Consider the following 27,733-nt stretch of genomic DNA (forward strand, 5'->3'; position numbering starts at 1 on the left):
TGTTGTTGTTCACTTTGGCCGCATGTGATTTTTTTTCTTTTTTGTGTTTTATCTCATTTATCTCACTGTTTTTTTTGTTTTTTTATTAAAACCCAAGGGTCTGAAAGAAGTGAAAATGTTTTTGAGATTTCCACAGCAATTTACTAAATATTTTTCCCTGTTCCATACCAAACAGTGATCACATTGGCTATCTACAAATTAACCTTTATATCCATTTTATATTTTTATATGTCGTTAACTGTATTTAGAATTGGAGACATCTGACTTGGCATCTTTTATCTATTTGTACTTTCAGAACTAAATTTGTAGCTCTTAACAATCACAATTATCAATGTCCTACGCAATATTGTTTTGGTTTTTCAATTCATTCTTTAATCCTATTCAGAGTAGGCCACATAGTGGGAGGGGAAGTATATATTAGCTGTTTATTGATTTAATAACTTGATGTAAATTAAAGATAATGTAATCATTTAAGATATACCTGCAATAATTGGTTTGTCCCCCTGTCTTGAACTAAAGTAGTCAAAGTAATTTTTTTAATTATTTGACCATTTTCTAAGGGGTACAGCATAATATTTTATGATATTTTTACATAGGCTTTTGTTCTTAAATATTAACGTAATTAATTGCTTTGGGACTAATATCAGGTATGATATTGTAATTTGTGTAGTCTTAATTTCGTAGATTTATCGCTAAATACTTAAAAAGATTCAGGGAATATGCTTTCCTAGTGTCATTTTGATGCTGTGAAAACCTTTACATTGTTTAAATTAATAATCTATTTAAGATTTGACATTGTGTGTTGATTCAAATTAATTTACAAGTGTGTGTCATTTTTGGCACTGTTTGATTTAGACCACACTTTTACACTCTGTATTTAGAAGAACCAGATTCATCAGGACACAGATATGGTCCAGTGAGCAGCGCAGTAAGTAAAATACAAAATTGTTATAATTTACTTTACCAAAGCATTTTTGCAATGAGGTGAATTTGAGTAATTTAGAATTTTTAAATTAAAATTTTGGACACGCATTTTATATTAAGTTTGCTCAGACCACACAATGCACCACAACCTTCAGTAATGGGTGCAAATAAATTAAAAAAACTATACAATTATTTCCTACTTATATTTGTTTGGGTGCAAATGGAGCTAAAAATATGTTAAAATAAGCATATTGCGATAAAGATTTTGGGAGAAAAGTGGGTAGTCCTAAGAAAGATGGGAACCCTGGGAGTCAAATGCTTGTTATAATATAGGTTAGATGTCACGAGATGTAGTAGGTTTCCTAAGGGCAAACCCACATTGATGTATGTCATATGCTTTTTTTTTATTATAAAGTCCATTTGAATGTGAAGTCTGGTTTAGTATATGCATCACTGAGAGTACAAGAGTACTTTGCTTTTGGATAGATGACTTTTGCGTAGAGTAAGTTTACCACGGTCTGTTGGTAGTGTGGCTTGAGCTACATAAAAACCATCGGACATAAATAGCTAGCTTTCATTAGCTTAAGTGTTGTCTTGTTTGTAAAAAAATATATACTTTCTAAAAGAAGGTGAATTGGATTTGGTTAATTTAGAAAAATACTTTGATACGGGGACTTCTATAATGTATTTAAAAAATAAATAGTAAATCTGGGCAGTGGGTGGTTTGTGCAATATTTCTGGAAATTGGGATATGCAATGTGGATAGCAATGGAGCATGTGAAATTGCAATGAGCCACTGGTCCAGCATTCACTGTATAGTGGACACCACCATGATACATGATCAGGGCCCCATTTTATCTAAAACGGGTTCCAATAAGCAGATTATATAAGAATGTAAACAATTTAATGTGGTACTAATGTTAAGGTACATTTATTGCTATTGCAAGCATTTTAAACTTTAGTCTTCATGCATATTTATGGTAGATCATTGAAAGTCTGACTATTTGACTGGAAGTAGTAAGAATAATTATATTATCCTTTGTTGGTTTGCATCTTGTTAGTAATATGCAAATATCTACACAGGTGGTAAAAACTCTCATGGATGTAGACCGGATCATCGGAATGCTGATGGATGGACTTAAACAAATGCATCTAGACAAATGTGTTAATCTTCTGCTTCTGTCAGACCATGGTAAGTGTCAGTATGGTGACAAATTTGATACCAGAAAGCATATACAGATTTAGAGCAGCTCTGCTTTACCCATGGACCGGTTTGCAAATTTTAGCCTAGGGGGAAGGCACACAGCACTAGCCATTTTTTAAAAAGTGGGTTTGGGTATAGAACACACAGGCTGATTTAATAAAGGGCGAAAAGTAGAAAATGCGTGTCTTTCCCGGCAAAAGTAAAAGGACTTATTTTTATATATATCTTTTATATGCAAATTTATATTGGAACTGCCTGTTTATCAAGGCAGTACTCCCAGTTCTGGTAACACCAAAGAGGACTACAGTGGCATCTGTATAAGTACCAAAAGAAAAAAATAAACTTTATTAATAGTGTAAGTTATGTGCACTGTTGTTGGCCAGCCGGGTTCCAGCTAGCTGCATTAGTAAAATCTAGTGTATAGGCGGTAGTATAGCTTTTAAGTCAACTTAATAATAATCACCTAACCTGGGTTGTTTTTTTAGTTTATATTTTTTTATTTTTATATATAGCATCTGTGAATTCACAAGCAAAAATGAATAACAGTTAAATGTAAAACCACCCAGAATCACAGTGAAAACTCTCTTCCATGATTTGGCCACCAAGCAATGCGCCAAGGCCAGGACATGAGAGGTCAACTGCGCTGAGGGAGGGTTGACATTCTGGATAGGATAACAGAGGAAGAAGGACCATGGATCCTTCCTAATAGAGCATTAGTGGAGGGAGGATAGAAGGCTCCTGACCCTAGCGCAGAAAGAGGAGATCTTAGGGCAGAATCACCAGATGTGAAGAAAAGATATCCCTTTGCCTGCAGCCTCACCAGCAATCGGGAGGTAGATGAATAAATTTGAGTGAGTTTATCAGGGGTGAGGTACCATCGGAAATAAATCTTATAGGCATTACTTTGATCGTGGTAGATATCGAACTGGAGGTAAACTCCTAACTGATGTTCTCCCAATAGTTGTTTTCTGTGGGCAGGCCCAGGTCCTTCTCCCACTTCCTCTCAAGTCTGTTTCCAGAGACCAGTAAGTTTATATTATAAAGGGATGAAATCATGCCTCTTCATAATGGAGAGGAGAAACACAGTGTCTCAAAAGGGGAGATTGGGTGGGGGGACCAGCCGACAGAGCATTAGGAAAATATCTTATCTGCAAATAATTAAAAAAAAATTGGAGTGGGGTCGGGACAGTTGGCTCAGAGGCCACTGTAAGACATGGGAGTTCCCTGGACCAAAAGGTCCCCAATGAACCGTACACTCGAGTCAATCCAGGGTTGGGAAGAGAATTTAGAAAGTCCTAGAGAGAAATGGGGATTAGGCCAAAAGGCCCTATTCAAAAATGACAAGATGGGAGAATGTTTGACGAGAGTGTTCCTGTAGAGCCATGAAAGGCCCCAGATGCAAGAGAGCGTTGGTACTTTGAGATAAGCTGACTTTCACCATTCAATATAAATCACAGCAATGGAGCTTGGGATGTGATGACGCATACAGGTGTTTATTGCTCAGAAAATACAGATAAATGGTACAAACCCAATATAGCTGAAACTGCCCAGGGAATACTGCAGAGGCAGGCAGAATGGTAGGTGGAGAGAGATCCAGAGAAGTGGTATAGTAGCAGAATATGAAGTCCGAGAGCACAGGAGCAGAAGGGAAAACAGACCATAATGATGGCAACGAAACAACAATGACTAGCACAGAAAAGTGAGAGAGACAGGTATAAATAGAGAACACCCAGGTGCAAGTGATAATTGGTGCAACAAGTTAATCCATAGTGATGAAGGCAAAGGCACAATACCAGGACGTCTGGTGAACAGAGGCATTGCAGATAATACATTAAAGCACAAGTCCAAGATCCAGGAGGCAGGAGCTGCCAATGCAGGAAGCAGGCAATACAGAGGGCTGCAGGCAGATTCTGACACTGACTCTATGTCTGCCCAGGAGAGAGAGGTCAGGGAAGAGAAGGAGGCCACAATTTGACTAAGATGGGCTGCCACATAATAGTCTTTTAGGTCAGGAAACCCATTGCAACCACAAATTGTGGGTTTCTTTAGGAGTGCTGTGGATCCAGACAAATTTAGCTAAGTGCGTTTGAAGAGCAGATAACTCAGAGAGAGTAACTCTAACATGGAGTGTCTGAAACAAGTAGAGAAGCTAAGGGAGGATAGTTATTTTCAAGGGGATGATCCTATCCAGCCGCAAAATATAACAATAGCCTGTTTGACACAAGTAATAAAACATGTGTTAAACGGGCCTGAAGTCGACAGTCAAGGAGTAATTGTCATGATCTCTTACCTGATCCCCACTCCAGCGTTGATCATCGCTGCAGTCAGGCACTTCCGCTTGTAGGCTGTCAAATGACTGCATCGGAGGTGGCAAATTCAAATCCCTCCCCTTTTTAAACACACTCTGACACTGTTACCCTATAGACTTCACACTTATGACCTGCCAGCACCAATCTAGGTTAGCACCAGGGGTCCATCTTCCTTAGCGGTGTTCTTTACAGTAATGATCAGCAGGAACGGTCTACAGGAGCAGCATGTCATGGTTGAAAATAACAGGAGTAGTTATTGCATTGACAGACAGAGAGGGTTGGAAGGACAGGAAATTTGGTCTATAGGAACAGTGGATGAAGGGAAAAGCCAGCCAGGAAACGGGCAGTAAATAAAGAAACCTAGAGACAACAAAGAAAAAACAACGACATGAGATGGTTCACTGCGGCGTTAGCTCAAATTGGACTCATAGCCCACAATGATGGAATAATTTCAGATATGGGTGAACCGTTTCCAAAAGCAAAAATACAGCTTGAAAAAGCCCACATCAAGTGGACGAAATGCGTCGCTCTTATATTTCTTGAAATCAGTGATTTTATTACCAGGGACTATCCTAAGAGAATTTATAGCCAGCTCATAGTAATATTCCGTTTGTATTGGAGGAACTTATCTGAAGCTCTGATTTCTGTCTGGACAGACTAAAGGTGCACATCTATAGGAAATCCATCATCATCATTTATTTATATAGCGCCACTGTTTCCGCAGCGCTGTACAGAGAACTCATTCACATCAGTCCCTGCCCCATTGGAGCTTATAGTCTAAATTCCCTAACATACACACACAGACAGAGAGACTAGGGTCAATTTGGATAGCAGCCAATTAACCTACTGGTGTGTTTTTGGACTGTGGGAGGAAACCGGAGCACCCGGAGGAAACCCACGCAAACATGGGCAGAACATACAAACTCCACACAGATAAGGTCATGGTCAGGAATTGAACTCATGATTCCAGTGCTGTGATGCAGAAGTGCTAACCACGGAGCCACCGTGCTGCCCACCGAAATGGATGGAGGAGCATGTAAGATGAGCATTTGGATAAATATTCGGTCTAGCTTCTCTGTATTGGGGTAAGTTACACAATAGAAGAAATAATTTGAATTTTATACTTGTGGTCATGATGTAAAGAGGGTGTGGATATCAAGAAATTTACTCATTCTAAGGTGTTCTGCTACGCCCGGATATTGGCATATCTTTTTGGCATATACTGTGATTAAGAATTTAATACCACCCGTTATTATTGGCTTTTTTTCCAAGTGTTTTTCTGAGGACAAGGGAGTACATAAAAACTTTAAACAACGGAATTAATGACATTTGGAGATTATCGTGAACACAAATACCATCTATCTCCATTTTTTTATTTTTTATCTTTGATAGAGACTGATAGACCCAAATTGGTGCCTTAGTGATTTATTTTCAATAGGTATATGAGACCATATTTAAATCAGTCTATTGCTGCTATTCGTGAAAGTGATTTATTGCTCTTTATATGTTTATGTTTATGTCTGAGGTTTTTTTTTATTAAATGTGATTTTATTTAATCGTCTATCTCTTATGTATTAATATATCACTGTTTAGCGGTGTTTTATGACATATTTTGTTATGTTTTTATGTAATTTCTATACTGGTGTTATATAACTACTAAGGTACTTGCTATTTCAAGACCATCTGCACAATTCTTTCTGTTTTGTGAGTTTCCCAAGAAGCAATAAATGAGCAGGATGTAGAAGGGGTGGGAGTCTTCCTCGTGTGTCCCTCTGTCAGTACTCCCTCATTGTAGTTTGTGTACAAACTACAAGGAATAAAAGGTCAAACAGAGGAATTCTCAGCAGAAACCAGTTCTGTAGCAATAGGTGCCGCCCAGCTTTTTTCTTTGAACAATAAAATGCATTCTCTTGGTGGCTGTGGGCCTTGCGGCCTACACAAATGCGTGGCCCCTGCCCCAAAGCATTTAATAATGGACTGGCCCCTGCAACCTGGCCTAACCCTATATAATCATCTTCCCACAAATATAAAACGGTAACAAATTTGTGAAGTAATTAAATGGTAATGCCATGATCAAGGACAGAGTTGTTTAGAAGATCTAAGTTTCAATTTAGAGTGTTGCTTGATATCTCTGTTCAGGTGCTGGACCAGTGGGTTTATTTCTCATTGCTGTCAACTTTTATTGAATAGATGCTACCGAACATGGGGAACAACTGACCTAGTTCTGTTACCAGCAGCGAGTATTACACTCAAGAATAAACTCTGTAGAAATAGTGATGCAGATATACGTGTTGTACTTCTATCTCTTCTGGAAACAGCTGTACATGTTGTGGTAAAAGAAGATATTTTGAAGATGTTTTGAACTAGAATACAGGATTACATAAATGATTCAATAAAGTGAAAAAATTGGGTCAATGCTATAATAAAGTGTAATAAATATAGTACATTTGATTTCATACATATGTGCAAGAGTAGTCCCTTGCCTATATTAATATTTCATATTGTCAAATTATTCAAGACATTCACTTTATATGAAGAAATATCATGTGATAACACAATTTCAGGCATGGAGGAATCACGCTGTGAAAATATTGCTTATCTGACATCTTACGTAAACTCCTCTGAAGATTATACTGTTATAGCTGGACCAGCAGCACGTCTGAGACCCACACGAGTACCAGATGAGTATTTCTCTTGTATGTACCTATCATTACTGCTGGTATCGTCAGTGATATTTTAATAGTTCTGTAAACTTTTGCAATTACTATTTTAAGTGTTGTAAAAACTAAGCAATCTAGACTATAAACTGATTATAAGCCACTGTAAATGTCAGATTCATTTTATTGTTTTTTTCACGTGTGTGTTTCATTTTCCAATGTGATAAAAGCATTGATATAATGCCAACTATCTCTGTACATATGAACTTTGATTTTTTTTTATTTAAGTGTTGTGTTTGCTTACACTTCAGAAATGCCGTGCATAAAATTGTTAGTAGTTTATCAGCTGAACTGTAAAAAAAAAAAAATAGGGTCGTGAGGGGTGGGGATGGTAGAACGCTTTCATGGTGTGTATTATGCAGCACCGCATATATAAACCAACTTGAAAATCACTTAGAGGGCATAAACAGTATTGATAGTCCACTCTATAGATAGAGAGCAATGTTGATTTCATGTTTTTTTCAAGGAAATTAAAAAATAATATGTATATTGATATATGGTCCGCCTCATAAATTAATATAATCAATAAATGAGATGGACCATACATCCATATACATATTCTTTTTAATTTCCTTGAAAAATAAATCAAATAAACATTACTCTCTATCTATAGAGTGCACTATCCATACCATTTGCGCCCTCACAGTGTTTATCAGCTTAACTAACTGACCAATATACATGATCTGATCACTGAATGCATTATTTTAAACTGAATTTAATCTAAATCAAGGTGGGTAGTTCAACTGTAAACTTGAGTTAATTTAATTTATTTACCCAATTTAAGACTTCTAATATATTTAGCCTTGAATGACTGTTCAGGAAGCATTTTTATAGAATTTGGGTTCCTAAAGATAAAAATTGTAAATGTCTTTGAAAATTTAAAGAGCATTTATACAGCAAACAATAAAAGCAGCACAGTGCAGAAGACATTTGTACTGTGTTGTAATGTGATATGATTTCTTATACGCACTTCTATTTCTGTTATACTTTAGCATTTTAAGTGAATAACTACTATAATACAGTGTAGTAATTTAAGTAAAGTAACTACCTTATGATGATTTTTTTAATGCCCTCTTGTATATATGGTGTATATATAAGAAATGAGAATATTCTACACCGAATTTTTTGCAATTATATTATTGTGTACATGTATTTAACTTTGTATCAACAAATGTTAAACATTAAATATCTAACAGCACAGTATGCCTTTTTTCAGTTGACTATGCTGATATTGCCAAGAATCTTACAGTAAGTCCATTTTTTTTGCACTACATTATAATCTGCATGCTGCGATCACTATATTACAATGCAAGCCCCTATTAAAAGGTACTCCAGCCAGTAGTGGGCATCTGTAATGGATGGCGCAAAATAACATACCACTAATATAATAAATAACAATCAACATGTGTTATGCACATAACCAAATGAATTAACCAACAAATTATTTGAATTCTTTTTTTATTTAGTTCATAAAAAAAAGGAAAGTATGATTGTAAAATAAAATGACTTGTATTAATACATATAATCATGAATAATGAAAACGCAATTAAATCTCGGATTAAGCTAGAAAAGTCATGAACACCATAATGACCATAGTAAGATGTTGCTTTGACAACATACTGATATAAACTAGATGTATTTTTAAGAATCAATTAAAGATCAAATACAGTAGTAACTATTACATGCTAAAATGTTTTTTGTGAAATAAATTGGAAAATGTCCCAACATAGTGTTAAGTTCTGATTTAATTCTAGTATAATGCAAGAAATCAACTTGAACTTGCAAAACATTTTAGCAAGTAATTGTCACCATTGTATTTGATTTATAAATGTGCTTTGTTTTTTTAAATAATAGCATGTGTTCATAGGCTAATAAAGAACATGTTAAGCCCTTTAAATTGGAGCATACTAAATCTATAAATACTTTTATACCCCAGTGTATAATTTGCTGAGCAGAATAATAGAAATATACTTCCACTATGGATTGCTTTTCAGAGATGAGCATGTTAACTGTTGAAGAACAATTTATTCACTTCTGTATATTATCAGCTATACCGTATATTGCACCTGACAGAATCTAAAATATCGTACTGCACATACTTACCTGTTAACTTAATTGTCCGTCCTAACTAGAACATCACTTTTTGTACCAGTTTCTTTGAAGACTTGCAAAATATGTAATTGTTTAGTTACCTTGATATACATGGGTATATTTTATTTGGTAGAATATCTAAATACAGGATGAGCCACAAAGATAGATTTATTAACACATCTTTCTGAATATATGGTTATTCTAATAATAATGAATTGCATATATTTATTTACAGCAACTTTCTTCCTGTTTCCATGTTTTACTTACTGTGTTTGTTTATCTCAGTGCAGAAAACCAGATCAGCATTTTAAGCCATTTCTGAAGCATCATTTGCCAAAACGTTTCCACTTTGCCAAGAATGATCGTATTGAATCTCTTCACTTTTACAGTGATCCTAAGTGGCAAGTTGTAAAGTAAGTAATCTAACATATATGTTTCTGTTCATCTGAAACTTTGATGACTCATGCTGATTTTAGTGCAATTTGCATTTTTGGCAAATATAATACACTTTTTTACATTTAACCATGCACACAAAGCACACATTTTGGAACCAGTGCTTTTGTTCGCTTTCACCGAAGAAAAAAAAAGTATCTTATATACGCCAAAAAATAGCACAAATTGCATTCAACTCCGCATAAGCCTCTCATTGTCTCTACTGGAGGATTAGTAATGACTGTGGAAAAGCTGGAAGTGCAGTGGGTATAAATATAAACAATAAACATTTGAAAATGAAATATAATCGAGAAAAATAATAGTTAAAAGCATGGTGAGAGAATGCATCTAACATGAAAATTGACTGGCCATTTAAAACCAAATACTATTTTACACAAAATATATGAAATTCAACATTTTACATAAAGGCTGTGAAAGGCTTCATTTTATCGACTGGATCAAATTATCATCGGAAGGACCATGAATGTGGTTTGGTGATGATGCTTGGCCACAGTGGGCGTGGTTGGCATGCAAATAAGGTATGTAGAAAGGTGCGCCACATAATATTCAATACAGCAGTAATGGCAGATTACTTGTATGAATTCTGAAATAATTTATTATCACATGAAAATATACAGATAAAATGGCAAAATGGATTAAATATTAGTAATAGAATGAATGAATGTCAAAAAGACATGTATAAATATACACTAAAGACCAATAAATAACATATATAACACAGCTATTTTTCCAACACAAATTATGGTAATAAATGAAACTCAAAGTGGGTGGCCAGTCCACTAGAGATATAGCATAAAGTCTGCAAATGATGCATGTCTATTTGGTTGGAGATGGAATAGAAAATATGCTTCTCATATATAATTGCTTTGTTTTACTATGGCAGATTTTGTATGGTTTTTCTAAAAGAGAAAGATATGTTGCTCAATTAAATGGCACAAATGACATAGACTCCAAAGGAGTTGTGGATGAGCAAACAACTTTACTAAAAGATTTTTATAAATTAGAGAACTTCTTGAAAGCCGAGATGCGCAATTGGTGGGATGGGGTTTCGCTAAAGAAATATGTTGGTGAAAAGAAAATCGCAAAAGGTTTACGTATTTTTAAAGAATTTGCTATTAATAACGATACTGAACTTTTTGATCAATGGAACAACATTTTAGATGAATGTTCTTTTGAAACTTATGAAACGTTTAGCATGATATAGAGATAGTAAAGTAGAACAAATTACAGCAGAAATAGATACAATTAAAACTTTGCCCTTAAGGAATTTAAAAAGCAAAAAGTAGATGATTGCATACCAATATTACTTAACATAAAAGATTCAGCTACATTAACCGCTTTAGAGGAATTGTGGGAGGAGAATAATACAGTGGAATGTGAAAATGAGACCCCCATACCTATATATGATATCATTCTAACTGGAGGCAGAAAGGAAGAACGTAATAATAGTAAAAATGAGGAGATTGAAAAGGGGGATTTTAAGTTAAAATCTCATTTCTATCCATCACAGCATAAAGCGCAGCCATTCAATGTTTTTGTCAACTATGACCGATTTCAAAACTTTATGTCAAAAAGGAAAAATGAAATCTAAATATGGAAATAAATAGAAATTAAACGAAAGAAGAATGGTCTGCTCTTAAAAATTTACAATCAAATATGAACATTACTATTAAGTCTGCGGATAAAGTGGGAGTTGTCGTTTTAGACACTTGTGATTAAATTAAAGAAGCACTTAGACAACTGAAGGATAACTCATTTTATAGAGTGATAATTAAAGATCCTACTAAACAATACCAGTAAAAACTGAAGTCTATATTAGACAGCACTGGCCGAGGGGGTCATCCTCAAGGAGTGTTGTCAATTTCTTTTTGTTACACATCCTATTGTTCCACTTTTTATCTTCTACCCAAAATACACAAATCCCTCACATCACCCCCTGGACGTCCTATAATCTCTGGTATTGGGTACACAATTATCACATTATGTTGATTCTTTTTTACAAAGCCTTGTTGTCTCTCAAAATTCATATATTAAAGACACCACTCACATGTTGAGAATATTAGAAGAAATAATATGGAAACCTTCATATTTTTTAATTACCCTTGTAGCTCCTCTTTATACGAATATTCCACATGGAAAAGGAGTGGAGGTTATCCGAGAAGCTCTCTGTAAAAGCGATATGTTAAATAGACAGCAGGGATTTATCACTATTTCTATTATCTACATTCTCACACACAATTATTTTTTGTTTCATACACAATATTGTTTACAAACTGTTGGGATGGCCATGGGTACCAGGTTTGCCCCGAGTTATGGAAAGATCAAAATGGGCTATTTTGAACAGATGTATATCTGAGATGACCCTTTCGAGGCGAGCCTGGTATATATGGTCAGTATATTGACTATCTTTTTATCATTTGGGATGGCACGGTGGAGTCTTTTTATGATTTTGTCACATGCATTAACACTAATGATTATAATACGTCTTTCATTAGCACATGGAGCAAACACACTGCTCAGTTCTTGGATCTGGCCCTCTCGGTGCAGGGCTCCTATATCGTGGCAGAGAACGAACATAAAAATGTGGATACAAACAACTATATTGAATATAAAAGTAATCAGTATAAGCCATAGTTAAAAAAATATACCGAAGAATAAACTTAATAGGATCAAAAGAAATTGTTCAGAGGAAAATACTTTTGAGTTACAGGCAAAAGAATTATTAAAAGTCTTTGGGGATAAAGGTTATCCCAAAGTAACTTTGGAAGAGGCTTTTAAGTATTCAGACAGTTAGATAGGAATGATATTTTAAAAGAAAAAAAAAGAGTGTCACAATACACTAAAAACAATACACACAAATGGTTAAAGTTTATTTAAAAATATAATGATAGATCAATGGACAGAAGATGTATCATCCAAAAGAATTATCACTTATTAAAACATGATCATATTCTAAATACGTTTATCTCAGAGAAACCAACCATTGTAAAAAGAATAAAAATGTAGATAACATTTTGGCTTCTAGCTTTTTAAAAACAAAAAGAGAAAATAAAAAAGAAGAAAATAGTGGTGGATTTTTAGGCCACATTAAAGGCAATTATAAATGTGGTAAAGCTAGGTGCACTACTTGCAATTATATTATCAATGGGAGTAAGGTTGTCCCTTCCCAAATATCAAAAGAAAGTTTCAATATTTCTGGTTTCTACAATTGCAATACTATTTTCGTTTATGTCCTCCAATGCCCACGTGGGATCTTTTGGATGTTCAAATTCTGCACACTAACTCCAGAGGGTTTAAATGAAACCATGGAATTTCACTTTAGGATCATTGTTTTTAGATAGTGTCCTTCATCATATATATATATATATATATATATATATATATATATATATATATATATATATATATATATATCTATCTATCTATCCTTTTTCACCTCTATCCCTCATTATAGTTGTGGCTCAATGGTTTGTCACATATACCATGTAACGAGATATTTAGAGTTTGCGCCCCTCCACTTACATGTTTCTCAGTTTTGTTTCTGTTTTTGTTATTCTCTTATATATTTGTTTCCGCTAGAGTGGTTCATTAGGATCATTATAGAAGTAGATTTACATATAGAGTAATACATATCAGATATTATATATGTCCATGAAACTTATTATTGCTAGGCTTATTTATGTTGCCTATCATTCTCTAGTATATTAATGTTCTTAAGTTGTTCGACAATCTAGATATTTGTTATGTTTCTTTTATTTGTTTTAACCCATGCGAGTGGTATTGTTGTTAGTTATAACTCGAACATTTGTCTCCATATATTGATTCTATTTCACAATTCATCACTATGATATGTCATGATGATCCCGCATTTAGAAACCTCGAGTTTGAGTCTCTGAAGAAATAAAAAGTTTCCTATTATTTTTCATTATTTTTTATATTTGTCATTTCTATTTCTATTTTTTTTCGTGCTAGATTTTGCTGAAGTATTTCTATTATTATAATACATGTTATAGTGTTAATATGTTTTGTAGGAATATTTTATGATTTAATATATATTTAACATCATATGAAGGTATCTTTTAAATATCTTCAAGCTTTAGTTAAGATTTTATATAGATATTATGTATACATGCATATATTTTGGACCGAAAGTGTTCTATATGATTGAATTACATAACGATGGTATAACAATGAAGGAGTTAACATCACAGGTGTAGGTGTTGATTTAAAGTGAACACCACAATAAAAGGATAGCCAGAGGAAGGTGGAATATCTTTGAAAAAGTTAGATGCATTACTGATGAAATGCGTCAGTCTTTCTACATCTACCATTGACACAATGTATTACTGGATCTGCTTAAGGATTGGATTTGTTTTAGGTTCTCACTTCACTCATTATTCCTTTTTGGATGCATTTATTTTTATGCAACATTTGGTGCAGCGACTCCGATTGTGGATATCATCTTCGGCTGTGTAGTTTTAAGCCAGGGGAGATCCTCCTTAACAGCCACCACAGTATATCTGGTGAGATCAAATTTGAACTATTTTACAAGATGTGCTCACCACAAAGTGCTTATGATAGTGGGTCTCACTTCCGGCTGTGTAGACATCAGAAAGAGAAGTACCTTTTCTCCTTGACAGCCAGCGCGCAATTTTGGTGAGATCGAACTATATTTTCAATTATAGAACAAGGCAATTATATATGAGAAGCATATTTTCTATCCCTTTCCAACCAAATAGACATACAGCATTTGTAGATTTTATGCTATATCTCTAGTGGACTGGCCACGCACTTTGAGTTTCATTTATTACCATAATTTGTGTTGGGAAAATAGCTGTGTTATATATGTTATTTATTGGTCTTTGACTACATTTTTCGTTAGTGGTCCATTGTGACATATAGGGGGGTATTCAATTGTTCCTCCGGGTGCCGCCGGAACGAGCGCGTTAAAACTATTACCGTTTATACGGTAATTACTCGCTCAATTTCAGCTCGCAGCTCCCTGAGCAGCGAGCTGAAATTGAGCGAGTAAATTACCGTATGAACGGTAATTACGCGCAATATTAACGTATAAACAGCGCCCGGAGGAACAATTGAATACCCCCCATAGTGTATATTTATACACGTCTTTTTGACATTCATTCTATTACTTATATTTAATCTGTTTTGCCATTTTCTCTGTATATTTTTATGTGATAATAAATTATTTCAGAATTCATACAAGTATCCTGCGATTACTGCTGTATTATGTATTATGTGGCGCAAATTTCTACATTCCTTATTTACTACTATAGTCTTTTAGGGATTGGCACCCTTATGACTGGTTGCGACACATTCTATTTTAATTTTTTATTTATTTAAGCACATAAGAGCCAAGTTGTTTTACATTTCCTGATTGGCATGCAAGTGGCATGATCATTTGTTTAGACAGTGCTAGGCTGTTCTCCAGTACTTTGCCATCACCTTCAACAAACTGGTATTTCTGTGCACACAAGGCTCACAAATCACAAGCACAGCAGCTGTCCCTGCAATCGGGACAAAGTCCTGAGAGTGTGGGACAGTCCGCCAAAATAAAGATGTCCTACCCGAATCTGAATAATTGACAAAAGTGTTGCTCTATACTACCTGTTCTTTCAAATTTAACTCCTTACAGCTGCTGGTGTCTTAAACTCAGTTGCTGTTTGTCTGGATTCTGGAGTCATGGGGCAAAGTTTGAAAAAAGGATTTACAACATGGAAACCTGAGCAACAAATAACAACAACTCTAGTTCTGTCAATCAACCCTAATGTTAAATCAATTGCACCTCAATTTAACAGTTATGCCTCCTTTTCCACAGCCAGACCTGATATTGATTAGCATTCATATTCTGACTATTTCCCCCCAACAGCCCCAATATCAAATAAATAGCATTCACATTTAATAATTAGGCATATTTCCCAATGAGCCACAACATATAATTTTTACCGCCCAGTCTTGATAGAGACTCCACATTGCAATAATAGCCCCAATGTTAATAATAGCCCCAATATTAATGTTATGTGTGGCTGATGATTAACACCTGTCATTAATCCCAAAATAACATAAGTACATTCACTAGCTCCTACATAAAATGTATACATCTCACCAGCACTTATATAACATTAATTCCCTCCCATTAGTGCCTATATAACATTAGAATGCCCACACCAGGGGGGGGGGGGGGTGTGGGCGATCGGGGCAATTGCCCCGAGGGGCTTGCTGCCGACGGCTGCACACTATGTGCAGGTCCGTTCTGCAGTGACAGTGTGCTGCCCGGCTGCTCTGATTGTGTTTTAAACACAATCAGAGCATTCGGGCAGCACACTGTCACTGCAGAACGGACCTGCACATAGTGTGCAGCCGCCGGCAGCATCAGAAGGCAGAAAGGGGGCGGGGCCTAAATTGCCCCCGGTACACCAATTATCTAGATCCGCCCCTGCACCAGTCCCCGCATAACATTAGTACCCTGAACCTGTCCCCACCTAATATGAATGCACCACACCAGTCTCAACATAACATAAATTACACCTCGTTAGACCTCACATAACATGAATTACGCATAACCAGTACACACATAACATTAATGCCACCATAATTTCAAACATATTATTAATGCCCCCAACTCATCCCCACATAACATTAATGTCCACACCACCAGCATTTCACACATAACATTATTAATCTTCTTTGTCTCCCTCCCATGAGTAGAGGGTGGGGGTTGGTGCACACAGTGTAAGGAAGAGAAGAAATGGATCCTTGGTGCAGCACTTACAATAAGGTGACTGGTTCTAGGAAGGGGCAGCAATGCCCTTGCCACACAGACCAGGACTCCGGGACCCTGCCCACACTTAGATTTTCTAAACTAAATATGAAGCCGCAAAAAGTTGTTTCCCATTCTTCTGGGCTCCTACCCTTGTAGGGCACTCTGGACACCCTAAAATTTTGATGAATAAACCAGTGGTGCTCAACTTTTTTTTGTTTTTAGGCTGGGACTCACAAGTGTCCGTGTGCCAGGTGATTCTCAATAGAATATCTGAAACTTGGTTATACCAAAGACCCCATTTAGTATCCTGACCTACAGGTTTTCAATTAAACAATAACCACAGCAGTACATTACAGCACAGTATGCAAACACTTGCTGTATAAAAAAAACCTCATCTCATCATGGAAGCTCTACCTGTATTTGCATAAACATAATTATAAAATTATTGTGCAAATAATAAAACAAATTAAATAAACACAGAGCTATCAACATCTGCTCATTATTTCTTGATACAAAATTGCCAAAAATGACATAAACATTGTTAGTGATATCTATCCTTTCCTGGCTGTAATAAAAATAAGCAGCTGCAATCTTTAGTATTGGCTATCAGACAGTGTTGAATAAGTTGTTTTTGATAGTATTGCTAATAACTGTTTCCAGTTCTACCTTCTATTTAGTTAGGTTTGTTTTTCATATTTGTGAACTTCTTATATACTGTATATGCATATGAAGCTAATTTAGGTAATAGTATTTGGTGTAATACTTAATGGGTATAAGTATTTGGCTTTTTGACCTTTTTGATATAGTAATGTCATTGTTTTTTCTATTGTTCTCTTACCAATGACATTCCCTTTTTCACAGTGATTGTTTTCTCTAACACACATCTGGTATCAAATAATTCCCACCCACTTACTTTTGTTTTTTATTGTTTGTATCCTCCTTTTGTTTTGTAAACATGTAGCATTGTGCTTTAGTATGCTATAAATATGAGCCAATACATATGCAGGCATTTAATATATTTTAGATTTTTATTTATTGCAGGAATTGGAGTGCTTTTTATTTTTTAACAATTTGTGTTAAGCATGTATGTGTTGTCTTTTTGAATGTATATAACTATTAATTTTCAATTGTAGGTCACAAAGTGATATAAAATATTGCAATGGTGGTTTTCATGGCTCTGATAATCTTTTCAAAATGATGCAGGTAAGCTATTGTTTTTGAGTGTCTTAAAACATGGTGCTGTTGAGTAATTACAATTTTTTGATGGCATCTCAAAGAACAATTTGTAAATTGCTTAGTGTAATTTTGATAAGTTTATTTATAAGTAATTAGCTAGCCAATCGCCTTGATTGTTAGACTGTAATACAGTAACAATAACCTAATAAGTAATGTAATAAATTAAATGGAATCTGTTTAAGGGACAGTTTTGGACAACCCCTGCTACTTAGCCAGGCCAGTTCCACATGTAGTTATTTCGGAGTGAGTGCTATTTTTTTGTATCTTGCACACTGGCCCATAAGGCAGATAAAAAGTTGTGTTTATGCAATTTGCATAGTATTCTGAGTCGCACAGATCCAAAGCTTCATGCTACTTGGAATACTGTGTAAATTATGGCATGCGATTATGGGATGCAATGTACACTTATGATTTTAGTGTAAATTGCACTCAACTCTATATCAGGCCCTCAGTTGAGTTGAACCATGTTCAATAGCTGATATTACAGGGGCTGCAGGCAATCCAATCAGCTGCAACATATAATTCACACCTCCATCTTCACTAGTTGACTATTTCATACAATTTAAGCCTGCTGAATAGGACATTGCTCTTCTCCCCTTTGCTGGGGCCCTCCAGTTTATAGCAGGTTACCAAAGGACTATCTGTGGGGAAGAGGTAAGGCCTATTTCTTCTCCATGTCCGTGCATTTATTGTGCATTTGTTTTGTGTGTTTAATTTTATGGGTCCTTTTCTGTTTTTGTTTTGTTTTTATTTTTTCCAGAGACTTTTAGTAGCAACTTATTTATATTATTTGGTAGCTACTTTAATGACAGCTTTTTATTACTAAATAATAACAGCAAATTGTTGTACTGTGGTAGCCATTCATTAATGCAGCCTTAACCTAGACATTCAGAGTTGCTTAATATTTATGATTAGACCATTGGGTTCAAACTCAAAAGCGGTACACTCTGAAATATATTGAGCTTCTTTTAATCGTGTTGATCATTTGAAAAATAATCAATAAGTGAATGAACAGAATAAACTACAAATTTTTTTTTTTTTACTACTTAGGTGTCTTAGTCGAAGTGACATGAATAGTCTTGGAAGCTTGTGTATTATTTATTTTCAGTTAGTCACAGAAAGTATAATATTAATTTCACTTTTTTCCCATTTTCAATGAATAGCTTTATACATGTTTTGTACCACAGAGCCTCATAGGACCATACCTCCCACTCATAGCCTGATATGACGACTGGACACAGTCAAAAATACCTTTCCTGAAATGTGATTGTTAACTAATACAGCCTTCTTATTGAATACAGATTAACTTATAAATCGTTTATACCTTGCCCTTACAAAGACAAGTGTGTTGACCATATAGGGAGAAGTGATAATGTGCGTTCAGTTAATATTAAACTGGAGCCCCAAAAAATCAGGGAAAGCAGGCAGCAAATAGCTTGTTAATTTATTACTATCCCTACTCTCCTTTTAGCTAGGTGGATGATCTAGAATGTGTTTTTTTGTCAATTGCATTACAACTATTAATTATTATTGAAACTGCCTGAATCAGGTCACATTGAGTGCAACCGTTATTAAAACTGTTCACTCTGCAATTTGATTATGTGTTCTGCTTATTCATCTCCCCTTCTCCTTCAGTCCTCTTATCTAATCAGTGCAGGAAATAGAACATGCAGTCATGCAATTGTCATGCAGATGTGATTGAAGTCCATGAGCAAGATGAGAGGCACATTCCAAGTTTAGCTTTCTTTGGTTCAATACATATTAATTTACATCTGGGGGTAAATGTATCATCCTCCGATTTTTTTCAACTCTGCGGAAATCGGCGACTTTGCATTGAAAATTTAAAGCGGCGATGGCTTGTAAAAGCAAACTTGAAGCTTGTGTATAGAAATATTATATTATAATTTTGATTTTATAGCCCTTTAAAAAAATCACTGAATTCTGATTGCTCAAATAAATTAACCTTTTAATACAGTGCATTTCTATGTTCTTGCAATGCTTTACCACCAAAAGTTTGTCTTCCGCATTAACATTTAAGTATGGTATCTACCATCAGTGGAAATAGCCTATATGTAAATGTGTGTGTATATGTGTAATATATATATAAATATATATATATATATATATATATATATATAATGTGTATATGTGTATAATTATATGCCTGTGTATATTTCCTGTGTATATTGCTTGCTATTTAAATTATGTTACATGTATATATCAGCCTATTATTGGGCCAATCACATACTAAACAACTGTTCGCCCCGATATCACATTAGTGTGTACGCTCCAACGATGAATGATTATTCCAAAGCACATCGTATTGTTTGGTTTGATTTTTAAACCGAACAAAAAATCTCGTTCAATTATGTTGTTCCAATCCTGCAGTGTGTATGCACTCACAACCGGCAGTGTCCATAGATCTCTATGGAGTGTGCAGAGTCACAATCTCTTCAGCTTATGGTTATGCCAGATCTGAAGGTAAAACGTGTATAGTCAGTACACATGAATCGGCATGCTAATAGATTTTTTTTCTTTGCCAGACGGTATAATCGTTAACGATATCGCATTGGGAGAAATTTTCTGTAGGGTGTGACCCAGCCTAAGACCTTTTTATTAGCTGTAAGATAAACAACTTACTGGTGATTTGTTAAGGACATGCAGCTGGCAAACAGTGTGATGAATTGTAGACATGAAAATAGGAATGCAGATTAGGAAAGAGCGCAGAGGGAGAACAGCAGATGCAATAACATCTGGAGTGAAGCGAGAAGCAATGTATTCTCTCCAAGGCTAGAAAAACTGAACTAGAAATTTTTATTGAACAACCAGCTTGTTCTTCAGGGTTAGGTTACAATTCAAGACCTGTTTTTTATGCAACTTAAATACACGTAAACGGCTCTGAAAATAAAAATCATTGTACTCAATGAGACCATAGATATTTGTGTTTAACTTGCGAAGCGCTGCAGTGCATTTTTTTTCTCTTGTTCCAATCCAGGGCATCTGACAATTATCAGTGCAGTAGGAAATTTATGTGCATCTCATTGGGAGCACATTGAGAAAGCAAGGAGATTTATAGGCAGCATGGTGGCTCAGTGGTTAGCACTTCTGCCTCACAACACTGGGGTCATGAGTTCAATTCCCGACCATGACCTTATCTGTGTGGAGTTTGTATGTTCCCCCTGTGTTTGCGTGGGTTTCCTCCGGGTGCTCTGGTTTCCTCTCACACTCCAAAAACATATTAGTAGGTTAATTGGCTGCTATCAAAAATTGACCCTAGTCTGTCTCTCTGTCTGTGTATGTTAGGGAATTTAGACTGTAAGCTCCAATGAGGCAGGGACTGATGTGAGTGAGTTCTCTGTGCAGTGCTGCGGAAATCAGTGGCGCTACATAAATAAATGGTGAGATGATGATGATGTGGTTAAAAAGTGTTTCCTTATATGGTTCAATCTGCATTTGGCTTAAGCAGGGTAACTTCCTGTTCTGTCACAGGTGCATGTTTAAAAAAAAACCACACAAATTGAATGCACTTGTAAACGCATCTAAACACATGTATGAATGCAATGCAGTTTATACACGTTTTTACGTATTTTAACATGTATTAAAAATCGCATTACAAACACCAGTATGTATGTAATCTAAAAGAGCAGTTTTAGTTCAACAGTGTAGTTTGACATTGACCTATAAGCCATGTTGGCAGTAAGGATGTCTGCACCACAGAGAAAAATCCCCCAACAACATGTATTTGGTGGTGTGATAAACCCTTAAACAAACAATGACAGGGTATTAACATTTGAATGATTAATGCCTTTACAATGGGAGTTACTGATTCCAACAGTTATAAATACATAGGTGATAAAAAAACAAACTGACTCTTTGCACAGCACAGATCAGGAGATCTATGTAATTCTGGCATTTAGATATATGAAATATACAGCAGATAAATGTTACAAAATGTAAAAGTCCAACTAAATTAAATACTCATGTCAATTATTTTTTATTACTTAATTTCAGGCTTTGTTCATTGGTTATGGTCCAAAGTTCAAGTTTCAGACAGAGGTTCAGCCCTTTGAGAACATAGAAATCTATAATTTGATGTGTGGTATGTATTTTTTTTATTGCTTTGCTGATATATTATAATTTTATGGAATTTAATGTAATGTTACATTTTTCAGTTTAAAACTAAATTTGCATTATGTGTTCTAGACTTATTAGGAATTGAACCTGCAGCCAATAATGGAACCCATGGCAGTCTTAATCATTTACTAAAGCAACCAGTTTATGAGCCAACTTTTGCAAAAGAGCTGTCTGAACCCTTTCAGTGCTCTGTTAACCAGGGTGTCGATGTGAACAGCTTTGGCTGTTCTTGTGATTCATTGGTAAGTGCTCTGTGTTGACTGTATAATTATATTTGCACAGAATTAGGAAGGATTCCCTACCTCTTTGCCCTCCAGGGGCCAAACTCTGAACCATGTTCAAACTCTAACTGTATAATTAGGGTAACTCTGTTATCTGAAAAAAATGTATTATGTAAATATTTGCTTCAGTGAACCCATCATCTACCTCTGAGTATTTCGTATTGTGACAGTATCACTGTAAATCTTGGGATCTTTCCACCAGGAAAAAAGGCAGAGCCCTGGTAGGACGTTTACTTTATTAGTCATCAGGCATCAAACTTAAATGGTAGAGCAGCAGTGCACAAAGGCATTTAGAGTTTATACACATAGGTACTTTCCCAATGCCCATGGCAAATTTGGTCTGCGCTGCATTTACCAGTTGATGAATGCACCTCAATCATCACTGCATTGAATCCTAAAATGACACTTCAAACAGGCATTTGGGGCTAGATTTACTAAACTGCGGGTTTGGAAAAGTGGAGATGTTGCCTATAGCAACCAATCAGATTCTAGCTTTCATTTATTTAGTGCATTCTACAAAATGACAGCTAGAATCTGAGTGGTTGCTATAGGCAACATCTCCACTTTTTCAAACTCGCAGTTTAGTAAATCTAGCCCTTGGAGTGAATTTAGGTTGCACTATAAAAAAGTTTGACAAAATTAATCCAAGATTTAAGATGCATGAAACAGTCCATGCATAATCCAGTCCTTGAACCTCACAGGGATTGAGTAAGCCTTACTCAATCCCTGTGAGGTGGCAGAGGCTTTTTGTGTATGGTGGATGTGAAGATACCGGGTTTATCTGGCCCAGTGCTACCCAGTACCTTCTAGGATTCGTATGGTCACTCAGGCAAAATGCAGTTATAAAAATACAACAGTATATTTATTGTCATACAAACAACACTAGAATATTATGTACACACAGTAAATAAATGCCAGGCAGATTTACCACATCATCTGTCCCTTACCCCAATAACTTAAGGAGATATTGTCACCTGCTGTCCAGACTTCATGACCCATGGATCCCTCTCAGCTGCATATATATACTCGAGTTAGAAAACGACAATTCAAAACTCCATTTTGCACCTTCCTCAATGAAATCCAAGCATGAACACCCCTCCCCCCTGGAGTTGTTCCTTATATATCACAGGTCTAATTTCCACAGTCTTTCCCCTCCCTGGGCAAACCCCTGCGTCTATTCTACTTCCCCATTGGCCAGTGCAGGACTAGGGGGTTTGGACAGGGCAGTGGAGATGAGATATCCTTTCACAGAAGCCCCCTGCTGGGATGCAGACAGAACGTCTGGACTAGTCCTAAGGAGAACAATTGATGCTTAATTGGCTTCCCCTACTTCCAAGGATAAGGTAGCAGTGAGCCCCTCCTAAAATTAACCCTTTACACTACTTTGTGATGTCACAGGGTCCCCAGCTGTTCCATGCTTCCTGTAGAAAAAGGAGGGGGGAGAATGAGTGCAGCTCAAGCCCTCTCACCTGTATCCTAGACACCACCTGATCTTAACCCATAACCCTCCTGGCTTCAGTTTAAGGACAATGAATAACATTACTTCAAGTCATCAATATATAATACACAATATACATATTTAAATTGAATTACAATGTCCCCTTAACCACATGTTATTGGACAATGCAGTTATAGTCTGGTGAGCTGGGGAAACAAAAGAAGGTTATAAAAAGTATTTGCTATAATCACATATCACACTCGTTTTGTCACATTCCTCCCCTACTTTTTTTAGCCCTTGTTTCCCAGTGGCTCCCTAGCCCCAAGTAATCATTTCTTACAAGTCCAAAGTTTCTGGCCTGCTGTGGTTTCTCCTGGGTCTGATGGTAAGGTAGACAGCAGTACACAGTTCCTCTTTCTCCCACCAGGGTCCCATGGCTGCAGGCATATCTTCCCACCCAGCTGGAGTGGGGGTTTATGCTGCCCTGTGTCATAAGATGAGTCAACAATAAAACTGGGCCACTCTGGTGCACACATCCATGGTAGGAGAGTGGTAGTCCAACATCCCTTGGGTGCCTTGTCCACCCTTAATTGCCCAACTGCAAATAGTCCCTTGGCCTGTCCTTTGTTTCTGGAGGCCATGCTCCCCTCCCCCACATATCCGAGTGAAAACTGCCAAGTGGCAGGAAAACTTTCTGGCACCTTGTCCGTTTGTTTCTGGCAAAGATCCAATCCCCCCTCCCCCAAACACTCAAGGGACAACTGCCCAGTGGCAGGCAAGCGTGGGGGCTCCATTAATTCTTTGCTTATGGGGAATCCTCTGTCCCCCTCCCAAACCACATGTGGGTGCCCCTGTAAGTATGTTTGTGTGCATCTCCCCTCCCCTGCTACCACATCCAACTGTTGCACTACTTCCCTCGCCTCTGGCGCATCGGGGTAGTGTGAATCCTCATTGGACACAGACTTGTCCTCCTGGCAGCAAAGCAAAGTGGATGGTCCAGTGCAGGCCTCTGGTATTGGGTCCTGGATTCCCAGATTTGGAGCTGGAGTGCGATGCATCAAAGCTGGTGGGGCTGGTGAATCTTGCTGTACTGGTGCCCTCTCAGACACCCACTCAGTCAACATCTCCTCATCTGCCAATTCTGCATAGGGGAAGGCATAAGTGTAATTTTCCCAGGGCCCCATGGTAGTGGCCTCTGACATGACAATTCCTTTATCCTCTCCCATTAATTCTGTCCTACAGTCTGTAAACATGATTTCTGCTGAGATCATATGTTGCGCAAGTTTATGATTCTCTTCTGTCACAATTGGGTAAAGCTGTACATCACTTGCCCCGGAGAGCACACATGCGGTATCCTGCGTTACTTCATTAAACAAATTCTTTTCAGGCACAACAGGGATGGATAACTGGTCTTTTCTGTAATTCTGTTCTACCTCAGACACAGTCTCAGGTTCCAATAACACTGGCAAATTATCAGAAGATGCTACTACATGGTACTTACTTGGTAGCTCTTTTCCATCCAAGTCACCAAATGGGAGAATTTCTCCTAATCCTTTCTGAGTAGTCAGAGGTACAACATCCTCACCAAGCAGTTCTTCTCCAGTCTCCCCCAAGATAGTAGCTTGGGCAACTGTATTTAATCCACTGGGATGGACCTCCCCCTGATTAACAGACTGAGCAGCCATCTTTTTAGAGTGTGATAAAAGATATTCCAATTGGCATTTTTCAGTATTCACTCGATAACACTGATCCTGCCACATTTCAGTGTCCGTAAATCCTTGCCGCCATACCTCATCCTCTGCTTCTTCAAAACTCTGTTGCAGACATTGCATTTGTTCCCAGAGAGGTATGTGGGGACCTAAAGTGAGCATCCATTTTCTATAAACACTAAAGGCATTGATGGGATTCTCCTGATCTTTTAACAAACGTTTCAGGATATCCATGTGTGTGCTGTACAGGTAAGGTACACCCCGGATCTGGCATTCCACTATCAGCTCCTCCATACTCATTGTCTCTAGTGGATCTGTAGAATCTGCTAATGGGACAGATTCTATTAATACATTTGCAGGGGATTCATCAGGCATGTCCCTGTGCTGTAATAGTCCATTTACGTCTTGTTTGTACTGCTGATTATTGTTGTATCTGGATTCTCCCTTGGCCAGATTCTGCATAGTACAAATAACTTCATGTGTAAAATCATCCCATGCTGGTTCATCCTGAAAATTACAGGCACTTGCCTCCTCTTTCAACATTAGGAACACATCCAACAGGTTCTCCAATTTCTCCTGTAGACTGGCTCCTTCCCACATAATAATCTTTGGGCACTCCTCATCCCAATAATCCAAAATGTGCTGCATTGTGGTGGGGTGGTGCAACACATCCATATCCCCATCCTGCAGACACTCCCACAGTCCTTCATCCCAGTACACCTTTCTCCTGGTTGTACTGGACTGCTTCATCCCTTCCTTTGGGAACTTTTTCAACACTGGGCTGTGATCTGCTCTCTTGTTCCTAGAGCTCACACCCATTTTAATTCCAGGGATCACCTCACTGTGATTTCCTCTCTTTGAGACACGGTTCCATCTTCCGCTCTCCTCTGGCGGGGTGCGCTTCCCCTTATCAAATCGGCACTTAGGCGGCATCTTCCCTCGCCTAAAGCCCACAGCGCTTTTCGTGACACTTTCTACCTTAAAGCCTTTAGGAGTAAGTTCAGGATAATGTGGTAACTGGTTTCTAGTGCTAACTGCTTTGCAGAGCCCTGGAATGTATCACGATACAGTTCCCCTGCAGCTCTACCCAGAGAAGACCTGGGACTGAGTGACCCCACTGCTTGCCACCAAAAATGTGAAGATACCGGGTTTATCTGGCCCAGTGCTACCCAGTACCTTCTAGGATTCGTATGGTCACTCAGGCAAAATGCAGTTATAAAAATACAACAGTATATTTATTGTCATACAAACAACACTAGAATATTATGTACACACAGTAAATAAATGCCAGGCAGATTTACCACATCATCTGTCCCTTACCCCAATAACTTAAGGAGATATTGTCACCTGCTGTCCAGACTTCATGACCCATGGATCCCTCTCAGCTGCATATATATACTCGAGTTAGAAAACGACAATTCAAAACTCCATTTTGCACCTTCCTCAATGAAATCCAAGCATGAACACCCCTCCCCCCTGGAGTTGTTCCTTATATATCACAGGTCTAATTTCCACAGTCTTTCCCCTCCCTGGGCAAACCCCTGCGTCTATTCTACTTCCCCATTGGCCAGTGCAGGACTAGGGGGTTTGGACAGGGCAGTGGAGATGAGATATCCTTTCACAGAAGCCCCCTGCTGGGATGCAGACAGAACGTCTGGACTAGTCCTAAGGAGAACAATTGATGCTTAATTGGCTTCCCCTACTTCCAAGGATAAGGTAGCAGTGAGCCCCTCCTAAAATTAACCCTTTACACTACTTTGTGATGTCACAGGGTCCCCAGCTGTTCCATGCTTCCTGTAGAAAAAGGAGGGGGGAGAATGAGTGCAGCTCAAGCCCTCTCACCTGTATCCTAGACACCACCTGATCTTAACCCATAACCCTCCTGGCTTCAGTTTAAGGACAATGAATAACATTACTTCAAGTCATCAATATATAATACACAATATACATATTTAAATTGAATTACAATGTCCCCTTAACCACATGTTATTGGACAATGCAGTTATAGTCTGGTGAGCTGGGGAAACAAAAGAAGGCTATAAAAAGTATTTGCTATAATCACATATCACACTCGTTTTGTCACATTCCTCCCCTACTTTTTTTAGCCCTTGTTTCCCAGTGGCTCCCTAGCCCCAAGTAATCATTTCTTACAAGTCCAAAGTTTCTGGCCTGCTGTGGTTTCTCCTGGGTCTGATGGTAAGGTAGACAGCAGTACACAGTTCCTCTTTCTCCCACCAGGGTCCCATGGCTGCAGGCATATCTTCCCACCCAGCTGGAGTGGGGGTTTATGCTGCCCTGTGTCATAAGATGAGTCAACAATAAAACTGGGCCACTCTGGTGCACACATCCATGGTAGGAGAGTGGTAGTCCAACATCCCTTGGGTGCCTTGTCCACCCTTAATTGCCCAACTGCAAATAGTCCCTTGGCCTGTCCTTTGTTTCTGGAGGCCATGCTC

The 27,733-nt window shown here is 37.3% G+C and overlaps 1 protein-coding gene across 1 annotated transcript in view; it reads left to right on the plus strand.

The window, feature by feature from the left end:
* The window catches only part of ENPP1 (ectonucleotide pyrophosphatase/phosphodiesterase 1), a 91,284-nt gene that overhangs the window by 48,324 nt on the left and 15,227 nt on the right, over positions 1 to 27,733 (plus strand). Inside the window, exons 11-18 of the mRNA XM_075203087.1 lie at positions 856 to 928; positions 2,008 to 2,116; positions 7,002 to 7,133; positions 8,371 to 8,402; positions 9,531 to 9,658; positions 17,613 to 17,682; positions 21,727 to 21,814; positions 21,919 to 22,091. Of these exons, the coding sequence (XP_075059188.1) occupies positions 856 to 928; positions 2,008 to 2,116; positions 7,002 to 7,133; positions 8,371 to 8,402; positions 9,531 to 9,658; positions 17,613 to 17,682; positions 21,727 to 21,814; positions 21,919 to 22,091 (805 nt within the window). The remainder of the gene's footprint in view (positions 1 to 855; positions 929 to 2,007; positions 2,117 to 7,001; positions 7,134 to 8,370; positions 8,403 to 9,530; positions 9,659 to 17,612; positions 17,683 to 21,726; positions 21,815 to 21,918; positions 22,092 to 27,733) is intronic.

Source organism: Mixophyes fleayi, chromosome 3 (assembly GCF_038048845.1).
Source record: "Mixophyes fleayi isolate aMixFle1 chromosome 3, aMixFle1.hap1, whole genome shotgun sequence".
NCBI classification, from domain to species: domain Eukaryota; kingdom Metazoa; phylum Chordata; class Amphibia; order Anura; family Limnodynastidae; genus Mixophyes; species Mixophyes fleayi.